Source organism: Dipodomys spectabilis, unplaced genomic scaffold, assembly GCF_019054845.1.
Source record: "Dipodomys spectabilis isolate Male_0828 unplaced genomic scaffold, ASM1905484v1 ptg000329l, whole genome shotgun sequence".
NCBI lineage: Eukaryota > Metazoa > Chordata > Mammalia > Rodentia > Heteromyidae > Dipodomys > Dipodomys spectabilis.
This window is the reverse complement of record NW_024871006.1, coordinates 5,726,751-5,749,869: the sequence shown is the minus strand read 5'-3', so window position 1 is coordinate 5,749,869 and position 23,119 is coordinate 5,726,751. Positions and strand designations below refer to the sequence as shown.

At 49.6% G+C, this 23,119-nt stretch overlaps 1 protein-coding gene across 1 annotated transcript in view; it reads right to left on the bottom strand.

Moving 5' to 3' along the window:
* The window catches only part of Sec14l1 (SEC14 like lipid binding 1), a 37,182-nt gene extending 18,645 nt beyond the window's left edge, over nucleotides 1-18,537 (bottom strand). The window contains exons 1-2 of the mRNA XM_042702662.1: nucleotides 18,411-18,537; nucleotides 16,758-16,840 (exon numbers count right to left, since the gene is read on the bottom strand). Coding sequence (XP_042558596.1) covers nucleotides 16,758-16,820 — 63 coding nt within the window. The 5' untranslated portion in view covers nucleotides 16,821-16,840; nucleotides 18,411-18,537. The remainder of the gene's footprint in view (nucleotides 1-16,757; nucleotides 16,841-18,410) is intronic.
* Nucleotides 18,538-23,119: the final 4,582 nt, after the last annotated feature.

The window sequence follows — 23,119 nt, the reverse complement described above, 5'->3', positions numbered from 1 at the left end:
AAATGACAGCAGCTGGTAGCTCACACAAGTAACCCTAGCTACTCAGGAGGCTGAGATCTGAGGATCATGGTTTGAAACCAGCCTGGCAGCAAAGTCTCTTGGGAGACTCTTATCTCCAATTAGCCACCAATAAACTAGAAGTGGAGCTGTAGCTCAAAGTGATAGAGTGGCAGCCTTGAACAGAAAAATTCAGAGATAGATAGCACCTAGGCCCCGAGTTCAAGCCCGATATCTGACTCTGTGTGTGTGTGTGTGTGTGTGTGTGTGTGTGTGTGTGTGTGTGTATGTGTGTGTGTGTGTGTGTGTGTTGTTTGTCTGGGTGAAATGTATTTGAGTATTCACTCTTCTAGCACTTTTTTTTTAGTGGAAATCTTCTAAAATACAAAGTTGGAGAAACCATTTAACAACAACCAAAAAAAACAGCTTTAGCTGGGTGCTGGTGGCTCATGCCTATAATCCTATCTACTCAGGAGGCTGAGATCTGAGAATGGCAGTTCAAAGCCAGAACAGGCAGGAAAGTCAATGAGACTCTAATCCCAATAAACCACTCAGAAAAGTGGAAGTGGCGCTGTGGCTCAAGTGGCAGAGCGCTAGCCTTGAGCTGAAGAGCTGAGGGACAGCACCCAGGCCCAGAGTTCAAGCCCCACAACCAACCAAAAAAAATTTTTTTTAAAAAGCAGCTTTAGAGGGGAGATATGCTCCTATTACACAAAGCTACAGTATACATATATTGGCACAAATCAGGAAGCCAGGTTTGGAGTGGAGGCTCCGTGTAACATGTACTTAGCATATGCAAGGCCCTGGGTTCGAACCGCTGCTCCCCCCCGTCCCCCAGCCAGCCCAACAACTCCTCTCACTAGGTTCAAACCACTGCCAGAAGAGCAGCAACAAGTCCCCCACACCAAAAAGAGAAGGGTGGGGAGGAAGAGAGGGGAAGCCAACCCACATTCTCCTGCATGTGACAGATTAAACAAAGCTTCCACATTTGTACGTAAAAATGTATACACACACTGGTTTGCCGGAAGCTTACAGCAGAAGCGATGGTTTTCCCCAGATTCCCACTAGCCTTCAGCCAGCAACACAGGTTTTCACTAGGCTGTGACCCTGACTCTTGCCCAAGATCCACATCAGCAGGCCTTCATTTGGCTCTGAACAAGGAAGAGGACGCAGACCACCACTCAACTCTTGCCAGGTTCAAGCCACAGCCAGAAGAGCAGCAGCAGTCCCGTGGTCTTCTCCTTTCCCCCAAGGACTGTGCAAAGTGATCCAGTGATCCAGTCATGCCCAGCATTGACCAACACTGATAGCAAGAGGCTGAACAAAACAAACCTTCCAGAAGTAATTTCTTCTAAGAGGTCTGCTTTTAAAGGAACTTACTTTTATAAGAAAACTACTGTAGTCATTTGCTCACTCCTTATGTTTAACACAGCAATTGTTCCAACAATAAAAACAACACTGGGCCTAATCAGCCTGCTCCCCTTTGTGCTCCCCTCCTCCAGAAAGCGAAAGCCGCCTCCTTCCGGGGAGTGCTCTTTCCAGCTCTTCCTCCCACCTCCCCACCCACTCTCCCCTTTCAAAAGATCTCTCTCGGAGCCTGCAATTTAGAAGCAGGCAGCAGCGCTTTGAGCTCTTAACCAACCTTTGAATGCAATTTTGACATATTAAAAGCTCGTACCTTGCTAAAGAAAACGATATTTTGGGGAAAGCAATTCAACTTGACAATTACCAAGCTGAATGCTGCAAAATGCAGAAAACCCATTTGGAAGACCCTGCTATGTTCAGACCTATGGTCAGCCGTACAAGAGATATGACCCTCAAACTGACTCATGAACAGAGCTGCTTTGCAGTGGCAGCAGCTGTGACTATATGATGCCTTAGCCTCTCTAAGAACACATACTCAGCACAGTTAGAAAATCCCAGAGCTCGAGGATTTACCATCAAAACAAGGACGGAAAGAGGCCACACTCAGGCCCTGTGACCAGAGGAAGATGCAGGAACGTGGCCTAGGAAGGTGAGCCCTGAAACTCCCAAGTGTGCACCACAGTAGAGAAGATGGCGGAATGTGACGATGACTTTGGGCCATGGGGTCAGGCCTGGCCAGCTGGCTAAAGCAAGCTCCTCCTGAGGAGAAAGGGGTTTGCAGAGGAGAAGAAGCAGCCAGGAAAGAACTGAGTCCCATCAGTACTTCACAGGCTCAAACTAGGAGGACCGAGCGGCTCAGTAGTTGAGCTACTATGACAAACACAAAGAGTTGTGCTCAACAGAAAAATCATCACCTGAAGGGGTAAACGATTAGCAAGTCTGCATTTTGCTAAATGGCAGATCCTACTTTAGCTATGATGTACTAAGGTTACAGACAGAGCTCCCTTTCTTCTGGCGGAATCAACAATTAACTCCTCAGCTAAAATCTTGGCTGGACAACATCTTTTAGACATTTGCATGTGACAAACATTGATGAGGCTCATGCCTGTAATCCCAGCTACTCCAGGCTGAGATCTCAGGATCACAGTCAGTATGAAGCCAGCCAGTGCTGGTGAGATTCTTATCTACAATTAAGGATGGGGGACACCACAAGAAAAAAAACAAAAACAAACAAACCTGAAGTAGAAGTGTGGCTGAAGTGGTGAGTGCCAGCCTTGAGTGGAAAAAGCCAAGCAGGAGTGGGAGGACCTATGTTCAAACCTCAACACACACAGACACACACACACACACACCACCCAGAACATTTTATCTTGAAGTATTTGTAATGTATTTCTCTTCAAAACTTCCCAGGCAAGATCACCAAGACTCTTGTAAACACTAACAGACTGCTGATAGGATTTCTGAGCTTTCAAATATAATTCAGACCATAACTGAGTATGTTTCATTAATTAAAATGAGAAAAATGAGTGTGTCAGCTCATTTTTTTAACCTCTCAAGACACACTGGGACCCCGGGCTTTAAATCTAGTTTACGGTCCAGAAGACTAAACAATGTCAGTTATCTGGAATATTCCTGGTGAGCCTCTCTAGTGGTGCCTGGCTGTAGGCACTGGCTTGGGACTCTATGTTTAGAGGCACTAAAAAAAACAGAATCTATTAAACAGGCACCAGATTAAACTTATGTGTTAACCAGCCTAAAATGATGATTATCTCTTCATGGCCTGAAAAATACAAGATGTAAGTTTATAATTAGCCAACTATTTTTTTTTCAGGAACTAGATGTAAATGTCAGCATACAGGTCTTCCTTCTGTAAGGGAAAGGCAAATGGAAGATAAAGACAGAAAATGATCTTATTTCCATGTGAACATACAGTAGTTATCTAAGTATACCCGGGTTGGTTAATAGAAGCCCCCAGGGCAAGTGTGACTGCAGTGGGGAAGAGTTTTCACACAATCATTGGAGAAGGGCAGGGGTGGGACAAGCAGATGTTCTGGGAGAGTTCTCATTATAGGAAGCTTGACACCACCCGCTCCAAGCTGATGGCATTAACAGCTCCCACAGCTACTCTCCACAGAAACTTGAATGAGGAACTGGGCTCCATGGATGGGGAGGAGGGGGAAGAACACCTACCATTCTCAGGACAGTAGACCGACTTCCGGGACAGCCTTGCACAATTCTGCACCAACGACCACCCCAGCACCCGGGCTCCTGCTGACTGTTTTACATCCCTGTTCCTGCCCCCAGGCCCACCCTTCCTGGCGAATCATCATCAAGCCACTCTCTGGGCATTGTCATTTTGAGCGGAAGACAATCACTGGGGAGCAGATGGCAGAGCAAATAAGAGCCTGAGCTCTCCTGTTTTTGGACCTAGACCCAAACCCAGCTGCAGCACCCAGTAGCATAGCTCCAGTTCCAGAGAACAGGAAGTGCGAGAGGGGGTTTCAAGATGAGGCTGGGAAGTGTTCTTGCCAGCAGGGAACCTAAACAGACCAGCGGAGAGGAAGGAGGTTAAGGAACAAGAAAGAAGTCTATTAAATAAGCAAAGACTCCCTGTCTGCGTGGTGGGGTAGGGACTGCGGGGAACAGGGAGCAGGGCGGTCACCCCACCACTCAAGGACTGTCCCTTGGCAAGCAGCTTCCACCCCACGTTTCCCTTCTGTGAAGTGGGATAAAACCTTGTCTACTCTCAAAGTAAGGCTGAGCAATCAATACAATACTGGCTCGTGGCACCTGCTAACTGCTGCTCCTGTTGTTACACCTTGTAGGTGGTCTTCATGTGTTTTTGTTGTTGTTGTCATTGTGTTTATTTTTGTCCTGTCTGTCACACAGGAGTCCAGGTCAGGCAACCATCCCTCAGATCAGAGCCCAAAGAAATGCCTTGGCCAGCGGCAGCACTAGTGAGCTCACGCCACAAGGGAGCTTCGTCAGTTTTCCAGGAAACAGCAGACCCCAGAGACAGCCTGTTGACCTGTTTTAGTCATGTGCTGCCCTTAGGACATAGGGCCCTTCTTTGCCCTGTTGGTGCACTAAGATTCTCATACTAGATCGTTTTAAACCTGTGGAGGACACGGGTAGCTCTCACCTATAATCCTAGCTACTCAAGAGGCTGAGATCTGATGATCGCAGTTCAAAGCCAGCCCACACAGGAAAGTCCCTGAGACTCTTATCTCCAATAACACCCCCCGCCCATCAAAACCCGGAAGTGGCCCTGTGGCTCAAGTGGTAGAGCGCTAGCCTTGAGCTGAAGAGCTGAGGGACAGCACCCAGGCCCAGAGTTCAAGCCCCACAGCCGACTAAATAAATAAAATAAATAAAATAAAAATAAAGCCATGAGCCAGGAAGACCTCAAGCCAGCCAGGCCTCAGGCTTTTTTTTTTTCTCTCTCCCTAAAGTTACCAACATGACATTGTAGTTGTAGTTGAGGGTCTCAGCATCATTTATAAAGCATTCTAAATTGTTCACGATCATGAGACTCCACAGACTTTCTTAGCTTGGTGTGCTGTCCAGTAACAACACACTCTGTGTCACTTGCAGGAAGTCGCCAAGGAGGAGGACTGGGGGGTGGAGGGGGCGGGCAGGGCACAGCACTACACTGGTTGCGGAGGGCTGCCTCCTGTGTCTGACATTGAGACAAAACCCTGGGCGTGGGAAGGTGGCTCAGTAGTAGAGTGCTTGCCTTGCATGCATGCGGCCCTGGGTTCGATTCCTCAGCACCACATAAGCAGAAAAAGCCGGAAGTGGTGCTGTGGCTCAAGTGGTAGAACACTAGCCTTAAACTGAAGAGCTGAGGGACAGCGCCTAGGCTGAGAGTTCAGGCCCCACAACTGACCAAAAAAAAAAAGGCAACCCTGGGCGTGGACAGTGGAAGGGTTGCTCCCTCCCACCCCCAACCTCTGGTAGCTTCCCACACTAGCTGGGATTCATGCAAAACCCAACTCAGGCCTGGCTGCTCTGGATTCATATAAGTAAAGCAAATCCTTGGGACCTAGAGAAGTAATTTACACTGAGTGTCATGTTTCATCCCCTTCGAAAAAGACATTTCCTGAACTGTAAGTGTGGCTGGTTATTTCCATGAGCAGGACGTGCTGACTGGCTGTTCTGATTATGTCATTTAAACAGTTGTACAAACAAGGGGAGGCCCAGCACCATGGCCTGGGCCTGCAGCCCAGACACTCAGGATCCCTTGAGCAGAGGTGCTTAAGGTTAGCCTAGAGCACCACAGCGAGACCTGGGTCATGACAATAAAATGCAAAGTAACTAACACATCCAGTGGGACAGACAACTGCTGGGAGCCTGGAACGTGGAGGTCCCTCTACAGCGGCAGGCCGGGCCTCGCCTCCACTGCCTTGCTCTATTTAAATCCTCATCTGCACGGCTCCAGCTCAGCTCTGTCAAGTGGCTTGGGTTATCCTTGGCTCAAAACATTATGTGCATGCTAATTCCACCCCTACTCTTTTTTCTATTTGCTGCCTACCACCAAAATGGCAGTATCTGGTCCCGACAAAATAAACATAAAGGCAAACCACTGCTGTCTGATAATGCTTAACATTCATAAAGGACATCCACAGAGTTCCGAAGTTTTTATGTAGCTTCTCCCTTATCAAAATAAAATTACAGAGCCAGAAGCTAGTGGCTCACACCAGTAATCCTAACTACTCAGGAGGCTGAGATTTGAGGATCACAGTTTGAAACCAACCCAGGCAGGAAAGTCTGTGAGACTCTTATCTCCAATTAACTATTCAGAAAAAGCAGAAGTAGGGCTGTGGAACAAGTGGTAGAGTACTAGCCTTGAGCCAAAGAAGTTCAGGGACAGCACCCAGGCCGAGTTCAAGCCCCAGGACTGACAAAAATAAAAATAACTGAATGAATGAATGAAATTACATTAACCGACCTGTTAGAAAATGAAGACACTAGCTAGAAAAAAAATAGGGATCTTTATGTTACTCAAGATCCCTTTTATCGGGGTTGGGAAAGTGGCTCAGTGGTAGAGCACTTGCCTTGCATGCATGAGGCCCTGGGTTCAATTCCTCAGTACCACATAAGCAAAAAGAAGCTGGAAGTGGCACTGTGGCTCAAGTGGTAGAGCGCTAGCCTTGAGCTGAAGAGCTGGGGGACAGCACCCAGGCCCAGAGTCCAGGCCCCACGACCGGACCAAAAAAAAAAAAGATCCCTTTTGTCTTTCAATAAATCTCGAAAGTCTGAGGTCTACATGCCACAGTTACTGAAGCCCAAGGCTGAAAGAATGTCTGCAGTGTCTGCTAGTTCCCCTTCTCAGTTTCCACGTGTACTTAGCGTAACTGCATGATACTAAAGGGACCCAAGGGAATCCAAAAAGCTATTCCTAATCCATAAAATGTACGGTTTAATAAAGAACAAACTGGGCATAAATATATCTCTGACAATAAAATAGCAGTTTTGCCTATTTCTTCAAATCAAGCGGACTTGGCAGAGTTGTTTTACTTTCTGTAGTGTAAAGATAGCTCGTGGACTTCAGAAGAGCATTTGGTGTTCCAGGGAATTGCAGCTGTCAGCTTTCAAAGATGCCATGTGTGTGCCCACATGAAAGAATGCAATGAGCTATGGGAATGTTATCTGGCCTCCTGAAGCAGAACAAAGCTCCACAGCGTCAGCAGGCTGACAGGAGGAGTTGCTCTAATCCATCAGGAAAAGCTATCAAATGACTATCAAATGACAAAAAGTTATCAAATGACTCTTCTACAAGTTGTGCACCACAGACCTTGAAGAGTTTATGATTTAAAACATTCTCAGAAGAACAAACAAAAAGATAATCAGGAATCACATCTTGAACGCCGAACAGGCAGGCAGGGCCATCTGTAGCATTCTCTTTCTCCTCCACTGTCATTCCCAAACCTCATCTCTCCCTTCACCTGAGTGGCAGGCTCCCCAGCAGGGCTGAGTACTGGAGACACATGCCTGTAATCCTTACTGCATGGAAGGCAGACATTAGGAAGATTCTGGTTCTAGACAAAAAGTGTGCAAGACTCCAGCTCAAAAGAAAAAGCTGGATGTAGTGGTGTAAGCCTGTTACCTCAGCTACCGTAGGAACTGTAAAACAGGAGGTTCACAGTTCTAAACCAGCCTGGGGGAGAGTGAGATGCTACTGCAAAAAAAACTGAAGCTGGGTGCCAGTGGCTCATGCCTGTCATCCTAGCTACTCAGGAGGCTGAGATCTGAGGATCTCGGTTCAAAGCCAGCCTGGGCAGGAAAGTCTATGAGACTCTTAACTCCAATAAACCACCAGAAAACCAGAAATGGTGCTGTGGCTAAAGTGGTAGAACACTACCCTTGAGATGATGATCTGAGGGACAGCGCCCAGACCCAGATTCAAGCCCCTCGACCGACCAAAAAAAAAAAAAAAAAAAAAAGAGCTAAAGGTGGGACTCAAGCGGCAGAGCACCTGGCTATCTGAGTTAAGTCAGCAGATCAGTGGCAGGGCACACTCCTAACACACAGGGAGCCCAATTCATTTGCTGGGTTCGTGTGAAAGGGCCTAAGCCAGCGGGCTCTCCAATCAGAGCAGGCATCAGAACCTCAGAATCACCTCAGAGCCAGGAAACCTCAGTGGCTAGGCTGGGCCCTTCTGGAGCGATCCCATTCAGCAAAGAATCACAACTCAGAATGGCTGGGATTTGCATTGGAAACCAACTCTGAGCTAATAAAACTAGGACAAGAGAACAAGGGCTTGGGGAAGTGCTTTCTGAAGACTAAGGCACAGATCCTGTAACATCAACACTCCTAAAGTCATTTTACTTCTTCATATATGTACCTGTAGTTGTGGTTCTGGCCTTGGTTTTTAATACATATAGGTATGAAACTGGAAACAGAATATATTTTACCATTAGGGCTGCCTGAAGTCACAAAATAACGTATTCATAAAGTAAAAGAATTGCTTAAAAAATAGCCCATCCAGCTGAAATCCAGGAATCTTCGGGAGGAAATTCGAACTCAGTCTGCTATGGGTCTGGAAGTGCCAGTGAGGTATGCAGGCCCAGCGCTTTGGGTTTACAGGAATCTGCCAGGCAGTGTCACTGGGGAAGAAAGAGCTGGGGGGCGGGGGTGATTTCTCCAACAGTATCAACTACTAAGTAAACACCAGAAAATGCAAAACCTACAACTTGAGGTGCCCAAACAGCAAAACTAGAGGGAGAGTCCATCTGACCTCAGAAGATAGAACGTGGGACAAAGAAAGGTCAGAAGAAAGAGCTGAACACTAGAGAGGAAGGGAGCCAAGCACACAACCAACTTAACAAACATGTTAAGACATTTACTAACTGGACCTTAGCAATAACTTGAATCTTGCCAAACAGGGAAGTATAGATCCATGAAATGCCCAGGCAGCAGATTTACAATTTTTCTTAGCTGGCCATAGTGGTGCACGCCTGGGTATCAGAAGGCTGAGGCAGAAGGACCACAGTTCCATAAGTTTTTTTTTCTTTCTTATAAACAAAGAAACAAAAATAGACTGGTAGTCCTAACATCAGATTGTCCCTTTCGGAAGAATTACAACGCAGTATGTTATAGGACATTTAAAACAATACCACTGGAAATACACAAAAGCTGTTTTACGCTATGGGTTAAGTCAAGAAAAAGAAATCAATACTAAGGGCTGTCCACCCAATCCCTCTTTAATAGACAGATTCTCAAGGGAGCTCCCCCTCCCCCCACCCCACAGGCCATTGAGGCTCTGAAGATAGAGAAGGGTAAAGGTCAATGAACAGCACACCACACCAGCCACTCAGCCTCCAGCCACACTTCTGCCAAGATTTCTGTACACACCACACAGAAACCTGTCAATAACTCATTCCACTCAGCACAAAGCGGGCTGGCTCAAGTCAGTGGGTTAAAAAGAAACTATAAATAGAATGGCCCAGTTTAATTTGAGACAAATACTCTGCACCTTCTTTGTAGCCCCAAATTTCCTCAAATCATTATGGGAACAAAAGGGGAGCAAGCTGCTTTTAACCCTTAGTATCATCTCCATAGCAAGTTTCAGCAGAGCTGGGTGAAGTCACTGCAGAGGCAGCCTTCTGCTGTAAGCAACAATTAAACCAGCAGAAGAGAGAGGTGCCCGCAGGACCAGTGACCTGGATTCTCCGGCAGATCAATGGCAGGAAAGAACCAGAAGGAAAGGGAGAAGGGCAGAGCCAGGCAAGGATTTAAAAAACAAAGTAACCATAGACGCAGAATCCACACCATTTCTAAAATGACATTTTCTTCTGAGATAACTGAGAAAACCTGAACATTTCATGTGGTATGAGATACTATCAAGGAATCATTAATATTTTAATGTGATGAGGCTTAAAAAGAAAAACACTCTTTAATAGAGAAGCATGGAATATTTATCAATGAAAAGATACCAGCAATCTGCTTTAAATGGGGGGTGGAGAGGATGGAAAATTATTGCAAGATGACAGTATCAAAAATGAGTGGTGGGCACATGGCATGACTGTACAATTCTCCACTTGGGTAAGCCTGGGATTTTCCATGACGCCAGGTTTGGGTTTCTGTGGAATTTTTTTCAAACAGAAACAGGTAAGTGAGAGAGGTGAGAGCCAACTCAAGCGCGGAGGCCGTCCCTGCGCACCCGCCGCCTGCCCCGCGGCTGCCGTGGGGGAGCGGGGACAGGGACAGGCTCGGCTTGCTCTGAGCAGTGTGTGCCGAAAGCAGATCACAACTGTCCATTTTTAACTGCAAGTAAATCTGACTAGACTCCCCAGCTTCTATGAAATGCAGGGGGCACACACGGCACACAAAACCTTCACACATGACAGGAACACAGGCCTCACCAAAATGACCCACCAGGATCCTCAGGGTTCACCTAGAGATCCTCTGCTGCCAGACTTTTAGCCAGCCTCTGTGCCAATGAAGAGGGCTGATTCATTTGAATGGGCATGGTGGTGTACTTCTACAATCCCAGCGTCTAAAGGAGAATAGGGAGGACGCAGACGTAGAGGGTGGCCTGGCCTACCCAGCAGGGACCGTATAGGACTACGGCACAGGAGGCTCCAGACAGAACACAACCTTGGTGAATGAAAAAGGCATATTTCACCTAACTGCCAGAATTTGGAAAGCAGAGTCAAAAGGCCCAAGAATGAAGTCCAGGGGGAGCGACGTGAGATGAGATGAAAGGCGGAATGAGAACATTTCTGAGGAGCTGAGCTAAAGCTTGAAACCTGACATGCATAGGATTTGAGTTAAGCAAGGAGGGCTGGGAAGGGACAAGGTGGGGCAGCTTCCCAGACTAAGAGGCCCCTGTCCCTCAAGCTGTGCCCCTCTGCCCCACCCACTGGCCACCTATCTGGACCGGGCCCTGGGGATGGGGGTTTAGGAGTAGGGGTTGGAGTTGGGGTGGCAAGACCACCCCTAGCCCTCAGGCCTCCGCAGGCACGTACTGCCCACATTTGTACAAAGGCATCATTTCGCTGTGCATGAGGGTCAGGGAGGGCGTGGCCATCATTAGGCTCCACCTCACCTGCTCACCACCTGCAGAGCGCGTCAGCACCTCCCAGCCACTCAGTTGGTAGCCAGCAGGATTTGTACCTAGTCCCTTTATCCTCCCGGTCACTCACTGCTAGTCTTAGAAGAAAGACAAGACACATCGGAAAGCAATGAGAACCCAGCTAGAAGAGCCAGAGACAAGAGAAAGAGAGACCATTACACTGAATGAAATCAGCCACGCCCCAAAAGCCTATGTGGAATCTAGGTATGAAGTCATCAAAGAAATAATGTAAAAGGGGAGAGTGTTGGGGGGACTAGCATGAAGAGGAGAGGAAAACCAGAGGGCACTGTGGTGCAGAGGATCAAAGTCTATTACAGACTTAGGTCTGAGACCCACCAAATACTGTTTCTCAAAGGCCAGGAGAGCAGAGAGGGGACTAAGGAAATCTAACAGAGGGTGAACTAGCTCAAAAGTATGCATCTACGGGAGTTTCACAGGAGACCCTCTTATTAATGAATCCTTAAAGGGGCTGGGGGGCTGGGAATGCGGCCTAGTGGTACAGTGCTCGCCTAGCATGCACAAAGCCCTGGGTTTGATTCCTTATTACACAGAAAAGGCCAGAAGTGGTGCTGTGGCGCAAGTGGTAGAGAAGTAGCCTTAGCACAGGCTCAGTGACACTGGATTGGCAAAAAAAAAAAAAAAAGGGGGGGTGGAGGGGGACTGGGATAAATTGGGTTTAGTGGGGCATTAACCAACAACCGTCCACAGCAAATCAGTTCTTCAGTTTTCAACCAAGGAAAGGATGAAGCTTTCTTTGTTTTTTGGTGTTTTTTTGCCAGTCCTGAGGCTTGAACTCTGGGCCTGGGCACTGTCCCTGAGCTTCTTTTGCTCAAGGTGAGCACCCTACCACTTGATCCACAGCGCCACTTTCTGCTTTTCTGAGTAGTTTACCAGAGATAACTTTATAGAGTTTCCTGCCTGGGCTAGCTTAGAATCACCATCCTCAGATCTCAGCCTCCTGAGTAGCTAGGATTATAGGCAAGAGCCATGGACACCCGGCAAGCATGGAGTGTTAAATGCAAAAGCACATTGCTTCAGTTGCAATTATAGTGCTTACCAACAGAGTTTTGCATAATTTCTGAGGACAAAAATAATTAGCCAACTTCCTTCCAAGTGAGCTTGCTCACTTGCGAGGAACTGGTGAACTGAAAGTGCTTGAAGGATCACAGCACATTGCTTCTTCTCCATAGAAAACACATTCCCATGCCTGAAACTCTGTTGCAAGGTCTGCATTTCCACCAAGCCCATTCACACTCCAGGTTCCTATGAGCCAACAAAATCCACTGGCCACACCTCTGCACACCCATGTGCTGCTCCCTATAAGGACCAAGAGAGTGACCGACAAGTCTCTACCCTGAGGGACATGTGAAGAAAGCAAGCACAATGACACACTAAGGTCCTCAGTAATATTAAGAACCTGTTGGAAGTCCCAAGGTGTGGCTCAGGGACAGCGCAGATGCCTGGGATACACAAAGACCTTGGTTTGTCCCCCAGCGAAGGGAGAGACATGAGGCCTGCTTTGGGAGCCACAGGGAGGGGGCAAGACGGGAAGAACAAGCATGGAGGAGACAGATGGGAAGAGACAAGCAAGTGTGGCAAGGAAGTAGGAAAAGCTGTGGCACAACAGGGCAGAACAGAACAGAACAGACTGCAGCACTCACAATGGGAAGTTCATCTGACTGACAGAGCGAGGTGAAAGGAGGGAAGACACAGGTTGGATGGGCCTTAAGAACTGACTAGATGGGAGAGTAAGGGAGCAGGCTGTGGGGCGAGGGGAGGAAAAGGATTAAGTAGCCCCCTTGGAGAAGAGGACTCCAGGTGGACGGGTGGTGGCTGGGAGAGAAAGGAACAGGACTGGGGAAGCTGAAGCAGGTGTGTGCGTAGGGAGGAGATGAGGGGCCTGTGGGGAACGCAGGGCGCTGCGATGGAGGGGAAGGCCTCACGTGTGCCAGGCAGAAACAAGACTCAGCAAGGCCGTCAGTGCTGAGATGTACACGTGTCCCAACTGGCTAGAGCGACAGCTGTCCTTGGCCGAGAAGAGTTCAGGAGCCCAAGCCATGGCCACATGGGGCAGGGCTTCCTCTGAAAATATCTTAAGATTTATACTATTTGAGGTTTTTTTGTTGTTTCTGTTTTTGTGCCGTCTCGGGGCTTGAACTCAGGGCCTAGGCACTATTTCTAAGCTTCTTTTGTTCAAGATAGCATTCTACCACTTGAGCCAAAGTTCTACTTTTAGTTTTTTTTTTTTTTGAGGGGGGGTAATTTACTGGAAATAAGTTTCACAGACTTTCCTACTCAGCCTCCTGAGTAGCTACAATTACAGGCGTGAGCCACACGTGCCCAGATATTTTAGGTTCTTTTAAGACAAGGTCTCCCTATGTAGCCCCGGCTAGTCTTACCTCATGATCGTCTGGCCTCTGCTTTTCAGATGCTGGGATTATAGGTGTGTGTTAACAAACCAAGCAAAGCTTTAAAACTTGTGTTTTATCCCAGAAATTTCAAGATAAAACACTCCACGCCTCAAGCCTGATCTGAGATCCTGAGCTGTGGTGTCCCAGCAGTGCCCAGTGAGAGTCAACCCTTCAAGTACAGTCGGCGGGGCATCCTGTGTTGACCCATTTCTCCTCCCTACTTGCCAATGTGTCTGGCCAATACCAGATCCGAAGAGCTTCCAAGACACCAGAATCAGCAAGAATCTGCTCCTGGCCACTAACTGCTTGGTCTGAACCCCAGGTTCCTCCCTCTCTGGGGGAACGGGGGGTGGAGTTTACCAAACCCCCATGCTTCCAAGGGCTGTAAATCTCCACTTCATTCCGCTTCCAAATGAGCTAATGACATCTTAAACATGATTATCAACCCTCAAATAAATGGTAAATTTTCATTAACTCATCTAATGCAATTAACATGCTTGATCCTCCATTTGCCTATTTGCATTGGGCACATTCCATCTCCATCCTTTTCTGGCTACCCTAGATTACAACTGGACTCTTGGTTAAAACAAACCAACAAGAACATTGGACAAGTTCCGTTTAATGGAGTCCTTGTGCTTGTGAGATTAAGACGCACCTGTCAACTCGCCCTCACCGGCCACCTGCCAAACCCTCCTTGGGCCCCCGTGAGCCCCATGATTACTGCCCAGCACGCATTCATTTTTGAAGGCTGGCAGGGACATTCCAGCTGAAGCTACAGCTCTGCCTGCCTTGCCTGCATGCCTTCCTCACGCTGACTGGTGAATAAATGGAACACTATTACAGGAGGGTTTCTCCTTTGTGAAACAGAATGACACAAAGTCAGTCCTGAGGATGGTACACCACACAGCCAGCCAGAAACGAGGGGCAAGTGACTATATAAAATCTTAACAGTATAACAAACATTCTAGTTTTAAGAAGAAAGGAAATAATGTATTTCAAATTTAGACTGAAAGAAGTAAAAATATTTTCTAGCAATTCGAAAAGTTGACCACTGTCTAAAACAGCAGTTTACAAATGGTTTGATTGTGTAAGAAGGGGGAGGAAACGCCTCTGACTTTGAATTTTCAATCTGCAAATTCATGCACAAAATTTGCAAACTAAACCTCACAGTTTTAAACACACAGTAAAATAAGGGAGATGAGGAAGTCTGACCACTAGACAAAACTTCATGAAATGCAGGTGTCTGGAGAAGAGACCAACCTGTGCCCCAATTATCAGGCTTACACCAAGCTTTCTAAACCATACTTAATTAAGGTTTCAGAAAACATAACCCACCCCCATCCTGGTGCCCCCCCCCACACACCTGCAGACATTCCAACAAGGGCCCAACACCCCCATGCAGATGTCCCAGGGAAGAAAACTGGTCCAAGTTTTTCTCAAGAATACAAGGCAGGAAATATGACAAGAACTGGTCACTGAAAGAACGCAACAAGATATGCCACAACTGTGAGCTAGAGCCAGAGGAGCTGTGGCCAGCAGAGAAAGCATGTGAGCTGGAGCCACAGGCAGGAGAGAGAAAGGCTGCAGTGGCTCTGGCAGATGGAGGCGGCAGGGTCCCCTGAGGTGAAGTTCCAGGGACAACTGTTGCTGAGTGTCCCAGAGCTGCCAGGAGCCTCCCTCTGTGCCAGGCTCCAGCCTGTCCCGGCCGGAACTCCCAAACCCGGTGATTCCCACCACACCACGGGGGCTGACACTAACAAGACTCCCTTTCACTCCTGCTGCAGCACAGGCAGCAGCGGTACGCGGTGGAAAAGTGCCCTGCTCTTAGTTCTTCTCAGGACGACTGGACAGCCGGGCTGGAGCAAGCCCTCAGCGCAAATAGGACAGGGAGAAGGCCTGGGGGACATTCTAGGGGATGAATGAAAATGTCTGTATAGGCAGAGGTGTGGGTGACAACTAATCAAACCATACAGCTAATCAAACTGTACAACTGTGTGACCATTTCACTGCAAATTAACATCTTGATTTTTTATGGGAAAAAAAAACAACAACAACACAAAACTTCACCTGTAGAGGAGTTGAGTTTTGATTTTGCTCAAGACCAAGTGGATCTACTCTCACAAACATAATACTAAGCAGAAAAACCCAAACAAAAAAAGCACATGGATTCCGTTGCTACAAAGAACAGAAAAAGGAAACAATCACCTAAACAAGATAGCAGTCAGATATGGTGGCATACTCCTGTAATTCTAGCCAGAGTTCAAGGCCAGACTGGGCAACACAGTGCAACCTTGTCTCAACATAATTTAAACAAACAAAAACAAGAGCTGTTAATATTAGCTCAGAGGTACAGTGCTTGCCTAGCCTGGGCAAAACTGTGTTCAATCCCCAGTATAGGCAAAAAAAGACAGGAAGGGAGGGAGGGAAGGAGGGCGAAAGAAACCTCCAAGCCAGTGGTTCCCTTTGAGAGGTGGGGAGCAGGGACCGATGGGAGCAGAGCACCCCATCCTGGGCTGTGTTATGTCCTGCCTCCTGAGCTTGGCACCACTAACATATTTGCTTCAGATAGATACGTTTTCCATCACGCCTTAAAGCAACAGAAAAGAAGAGAAGAGGTATCCTGCACTAATCTAAAAGTAACTGGATAAGTTTTATCTTTTATATCTAAAAGGATGGTTATTGTAAACTAAATTCTTGAGGTAGATAACAGAAGCAGACCAGTCTCTCCCGCATACAGAATTCTAACAGGACTCACATGTGAAAGGAGGGAGCACTCATTCAAGAGTCACTAAACAGGGCTGGGAAGGTGGCCCAGTGGTAGAGTGCTTGCCTTGCATGCATGAGGCCCTGGGTTCAATTCCTCAGTACCACTTAAGCAGAAAAGGCTGGAATTGGCACTGTGGCTCAAGTGGTAGATGCTAGCCTTAAGCTGAAGAGCTGAGAGACAGTGCCTAGGCCCAGAGTTCAGGCCCCACAAAAAAAAAGAGTCACTAACAATACAACCCTCCACCCTCCCCGCCTGCCAGCACCTGAGCACCTGAAGCCCCACAGCATCCCCTCTGCCTAAGGAGCAGCAGAGGAAAGAACCGGGCTCTCCCTCCCTCACCACTCCAACAAACAAAAACACAGCAAAATCCACAGGAAGTGTTTAGTCAGATCCTCACTTCTGTGTTTTCAAAGGAAGAACGAATGCCGATTCATTCTAAAGTACATCTCTTTTTTTTTTAAGTGTCTATTTTGATTTTCAGAGACTTCTGTTTTAGAAACATCTTATAGACACTAGATATAGTTCATAATCGTAAAGACAGAATAAGCAACGAGAGTGAATGTTAAGTTTATAGATCATGAAATTCTAATAATGACAAAAACAAGCCAATGAGTAAGCTGAAATGTAAAATACTTACAGCCATAATTAATTCGAAGGGGTGTTTATACACCCGCACTGGTGACTGGTACTTCTGCACCATGATTGTGCCTCCTCTCACACCTGCAAACACATGCACAAGTGTCAAGGAAAAACATGAGGTCTGTATTAACATTTCATGCTCCATTCTAAGGGTAAAAAAGGGCAACAGGTCATAATTCCATACATACAAAAGCCAACAGGGCAGAGAGAGGTGTGAGACCCTAAGGCAGAAAAAAAGAGGCCCACTCTCCCTTCTGGCAGCGGCCTGGCTAGGCAAGGAAACGCCAGGACCGGCGATCGACCATGTTCTCTCCAACAACTTCTAGTGGGAGCCAAGGAAACACTGGTGACATGTTTCAACACGAATCCCCGGGGGTCACAAAAATAAAAACGGGGGGGAATACTACTGTATCTCAAATTACTGGAGACTCCTCAACAGCCAAGTCTGAAAAGGAACTTTGCCGCTTCCTGTTTTCTCACTGTGTGCACTACAGTTTCAGGGGCGGGTCTGCGCCCGGCGGCCAGGCCAGGCGCCCGGCTCACGGGGGCTTCCTGGAATCTCCAGCCTCCGGCAGCTGTGGCCGCTGCCAGGGGCTAAGGACACCCTCAAACCTGCGCTGCGGGGGGGCGGGGGGGCTCCTGCCCGCTCGCTCCGCAGTCTGGGCGGCCTCTTCTCAAGACACACCGGTGTCTCGCGTCCCCCGTGACTCTTCCCACGCCTGTTTTAGAGCGAGGAGGCCACCAAACAAGTCCGTGGGTGAGCCCACCCGGCCCGCCCGGGATTGAGAACGCTCCTCCATGCGAGGGGACCCTCAGGGGTGCAGAGCTGCGCGAAGTTCAGCTGTGAACCAAAGTTGGGGAGATGTGCTTCACCCGCGCCGCACCTGCGCCCTGTGTGCGCGCGCGCGCGCGAGTTCACACGCGGGAGTGTGTGCGTGGCACCCCTCCCCGAGAGCGGGGTGTGCGGGCAGGCTGCGGGGGGAGGACCCCCTTTAGGCCGGATCTGCGAATCGGGGTTCGGGACACTCCAATTCGAAAGCCAGGCGCCGGCCTCGGGAGTTCCCCGAACTCCAGCCCAAGCCCGGGCCGAGGAGCTCCGGGGCGGGAGGCGCCCGGGGCGCCGGGACCGCGTTCCATTCCCTCCTGCAAACCTTCCCGCGCCGACGCCGGCGGGGATGGCGGGCATCGAACCGTCGCTTTAAAGTTGACCGGGGAAGAGGTTCTCGTTCCGCCACCTCCCAGGGCGAAGGAGGGGGTGGGGAGCCGAGGCCCCGGAGGGCGCGCCGCGGCCCGGACCCCGCGGCGTGGACTCGGGGTTCGCGGGACGGGGGTGGGGGGGCCGCGCCGGCGCGGAGCCAACCGCCGGCTCCGGCCGGGCGCACGCCCAGCGCCCCGGGGCGGCCGGGCCGGGCGGCCGCGGCGGCTCCGCCGTCCGGTCCGGGGCTCGGACCAGCCCGGGGGGCCTGGCCCGACCCGGCGCTCCCCGCGGGCCGGGGCGCCGAGCCGAGGGCTCCGGGCGGCCGAGGCGGGGCCGGGGGCGCGGGCCCGCGCGGGGTCCCGGCCGAGGGGCTCCCGAGCGCGCCCCGAGCCGCGGGCGGACGAGGCGGGGTCCGGGCCGCGCTCCGAGCCCGCCGCGGCGACGCGCTCTTACCTCTAGTCAGAAAGGCCGGGTCGGGGACGCGGGGCGGCGGGGGACGCTCATGCCGGCGCCTCCGCGGGGACGGCGCCGTTCCACAGCTCCGCCGAGCGGCGGCCGCCGGTTCCGGGGAGGGGGGCTGGGGCGGGAGGGACGCGGGGCGCGGCGAGGGCTCGAGTGGTTGTTACGGGTGACGGGGAGGGCGGGGCCGAGCGCCGGAAGGGGCGCGCGTGCGCGGACGCGGCAGAGGGGCGGGGGCGGGGCTGGGGCTGGAGACGGTTGCTAGGGAGGGGGAGGGGGGATGACAACTAGCCCGGCCGGAATCGCGCAGGCGCCAGATCGAAAGCGATGGGCGTGGGAGGAGCTAGGGAAGACGTCGAACTTGACGCACCCAGCCACCGATGGCTCCGCCCTGTTTTGCGTCATGGGGCGTGGCGCGGCGGAGGGGGCGTGGCACGGCGGGGGCGTGGCAGGGGTCCACGAATAGCTGGCGAAGGAGGCGTCAGGCACGCCGTGGGCCGCGAGCCGGGGTTGGGGTGATTCCGCGGGCGCCTGGACCGGGGAGAACGAGCGTCCTTCCCGCCTCGGCCTTGCAGCTGCTGGGCTGGAGCCGCGCCCGCCCCGCGGCCTGCCTCCTAGCCTCCTCCCCCCTGGTTGCCCCCTCCGAAGCAGCCCGCACCCCCGCGGTGCCCCGACCACCTTCTCGGGGAGTCACGCCGTGGAGGCCGGGCTGGGGCGGGGGGCGGGCCGGGCCGCACGTGGGCCGTCACTGGGCTGTGAACTTCGTGGAGATCCAGGTTTAAAACGCAGTGTGAAACACGCCGAGACGGGGAGGGGTCCTCGGAGGGGTACGCGGGGCCCCCGCCGCTGGCCCGCGCGCACCGTGTCGGTCTCGGTGTCCGTCCGTCCGTCCGTCCGCCCGCGCCGCGGTTGTTCCCGCCTTCGGAGCGGACCCTGCTGGGGCGTGGGGGCCGCTGTGGTGGAGCCTCCTTCAGGGCCACTCACTACTTGATCACGCCTTACTTTCTAACCCAAACCGTCGTTTTCCGGCTCTCCATCACCCCCCCCCCCCCTTCGCCTTGGCTAGACTGAGTGTAAGGAGCGGAATTGCACGCTGAAAAGACGCAGGTCGGAGGGAAAGAGCCTTCCGTCAGGGAAAAGGGGGCCCTGGGGGAAAGGGCCTTGAAAAACAAGTCATCCTTATCAGACACTTCTAACCGCCGCCGCCACCGCCTCTGTCTGGGAGCCAGTGATGGACAGCAGGCCCAGGACACCACGGGAAACCACTGCCGCGCTTATTTCATCAAATAAATGTGAGAGGGAAAACGAGCTAGCAAAAAGTTTATAGACTGATTAGAAGAGATTGGGTTAAAAGAATTTGTAACTGGCAGGGCTGGGAAGGAAGGTGGCTCAGTGGCAGAGCGCTTGCCTTGCATGCCTGAGGCCCTGGGTTCGATTCCTCAGCATCACATAAGCAGAAAAAGCCGGAAGTGGTGCTGTGGCTCATGTGATAGAGCGCTCGCCTTGAGCTGAAGACCTGAGAGACAGCCCAGAGTTCAGGGCCCTCTACCAACAACAGCAACAACAAAAAAGAATTTGTAGCTGGCCCAGGTGGCTCTTGCCTGTCATCCTAGCTCCTCCAGAGGCTGAGTTCTGAGAATCACAGTTCAAAGCCAGCCAGGGAAGAAAGTCTGTGCCACTCCTGTGGCTTAAGTGATAAAGTGCTAGCCTTGAGCAAAAAGCAACTCAGGGACAGCACCCAGGCCCTGAGCTCAAGCCCCAGGACCTGCAAAAACAAAAAAAGGAAGAATTTGTAGTCTTTTTTACTGTGTATACTATCCTTCAATTAAGCATCTTAAACAAAAATAGATAAATCATAAGCCAATAACGATATGCAAATTTTATTTCCATCTTGATTTAAATAAGATAGTAAAAATAACTTAAAAAGGAAAATTTGAACACTATTTGAACATACAATGTAAGGAATTATTAATAATTTTTAGGTGGGATGATGGAATTATGTCTAATACTTTTATGCTGTGATCAGGACCTCTCCCTTTTGATCTCAAACTTGAGCCATGCCTCCAGTCCAGCTTCTTGCTGATTAATTGAAGTTTTGAATACTTTTCAGACACCAGGATGGCTTTGAACCATGAGCCTCATATCTCAGTCTGGTTTGGCTGCCGGTGATCAAAAGCCCAAAAGTGTCAAGGAATAGAAGTTGAGATCCCTTTGTGAAAGAGGTCCAGGGCTGGTAGACACTGTGATCATCCTTAATTGCTGATGCCCAGTTACACCAAAGATCCTTTTTTTTTTTTGGGGGGGGGGGACATTAAAGGGACTGGATCCAAGTGTGTGTTTTCAGGTTTGAGAGTCTTAGCTCCAGTGCTTAAGGCAGTTTCACTGCTCCAATCTCATAGAATGTTTGTTTCATAATGGTTTAACCTCGGTGGATCTAACAAAGTAGAGCCAGTCTTAATATGTTAATATGTAAACAGTTGTTTGATAAGTGGGCTATTTGCCTGGAAAAGCGACCTGTCATCCTGAGGGGGTTACTTGCCAAGAGGAGAAATCTTTTGTTAGAACAAAGTCTTCAAGAGTTTCCTCAAGCAAACAGTCAAGCTAGATACTAGTTTACAATTTAATCTTCCTGAAGGAGAATGTCCTGGATCAAATCGACGTGTGTTGACACAGGAGGTCTTAGATCTCAGGGCTGGCCGTTGAGCTGTGAGATGTCTCCTTCCTCATTGCTCTGTCTGCCGTTATCACCAGGTCTCTTTTATCTCCAGCCAGGCAACATAGTGAAGATCAAACAACCCGCCTTGAAGACATTTTCCTTTGGAGGCCCTGCAGTACTGGTGGCACACACCTGTAATCCTAGCCACCCAAGAGGCTGAGATCCCACGATCACAGTTTGAAGTCTGCCAGGGCAGGAAAGTCTGTGAGACTCTTATCTCCAATGAAGGAGCAAAACACTGGAAGTAGAACTGTGGCTCAAGTGGTTGAGTGCTAGTGTTGATCAAAAGAGCTCAGGGACAGTACCCTGATCTGAGTTCAAGCCCCACACTGGCACACACACACACACACACACACACACACACACACACACAAAATGCAAATAAGCTGGGCACCAGTGGCTCACGCCTGTAATCCTAGCCACTCAGGAGGCTGAGAAAATCCGTGAGATTTTTTTTTTTTTTTTGATCTGGTGTGGAGCTTGAACTCTGGACCTGGGAGCTGTCCCTGAGCTCTTCAGCTCAAGACGAGTCCTCTATCACTTGAGCCACAGCACCACTTCCAGTTTTCTGGTGGTTTTTATTGGAGATAAGAGTTTCACAGACTTTCCTGCCTGGGCTGGCTTTGAACCACAAGCCTCAGATCTCAGCCTCCTAGTAGCTAAGATTACAGGTGTGAGCCACCAGTGCCAGGCCATGAGATTCTTATCTCCAATTAACCACAGAAAAAGCCAGAAGTGGCTCTGTGGCTCAAGTGATAGAGTGTTCACCTTGAGCAAAAAAGGCACCTAGGCCTAGAGTTCAATCCCTGGGACAGGAAAAAAATTTAAAAAAATAAATAAAAACCACAGTGGGATTAAATCCTTGATCAATAATAATGTTAAGCTGCCAGCAGCAGCCATTCTCTGCTTCTTTCTTCTTAACAGAACTCATCATTTTCAGCAGGGTGAGTGGCCACTTGAAAGACAAGATGCTTCCCATGTCTCTTGAAGTGTGTCCTGTGACTCAAATTCTAACCCATGGAATGTGAAGAAAGTATGTGTGTGCACACGCACACATGCAGGTGCACATAAACACACTCCCAGGGGTACACTAAGTCATCAGTCACCTCCTGGATATACTCTTCTCCCACCATTTGTCATTTGTTTCTCTTCCATGAGGCCTTCCTCAACAGTCAGGCTAGTGTCATGTCTCCATCCTGAATTACAGCATTTTTCTTCTGGCATAGATCCCTCTCCTTTCATGCTAATTTTTTTTTTCCTTTCTTCTTTTCTTTTTTGTGGAACTCAGTTCAAACTTCCCCTTGTGCTTACTAGACAGTTTCTCAATTTTCAAACATTCACACTGTATCTTAGCAACTCAATTACAAACTGGTGCTGGTGGAATTGTGGCTCAAGGGGTAGAACATTAAACTTAGGCGAAAAACAAACTCAGGGACACCACCTAGGCCTGATGGCATCTTCCCCAGCAGGATTAACCTGAGGTGGTGAAACTATTACTGGTTTCTAGGCCGTGTCTATTCCATTGCTCTTAGCACGATGTTAGCAGTCCTCTAAACCTAAGCATGACATAAGAGGATTGGGGATAGAGACGGGACAGTCACTGCAGAGAAGACTAAAGGGAGGGGAGAGACAAAACCAAAAATAGTAGCTTCCACCTGGCGTTAGGCTCATGACTGTCATCCTAGCTACTCAGGAGGCTGAGATCTGAGGATGGCAGTTCAAAGCCAGATGGGGCAAGAAAGTCCATAAGACTCTTTATCTCCAATAAACTACTTAGAAAAAACTGGAAGTGACACTGTGACTCACATAGTAGAGAGCTATACTGGAACCTTTATGGACAGTGCCCAGGCCCAGACCCTAGACTGGTAAAAATAATAATAATAATAATACAGTAGCTTCCTGCTGGGCACCAGTAGCTCATACCTATAATCCTAGTTACTCTGGAGGCTGAGATCTGGAGGCTTAGGGTTCAAGGCCAGCCAGGAAA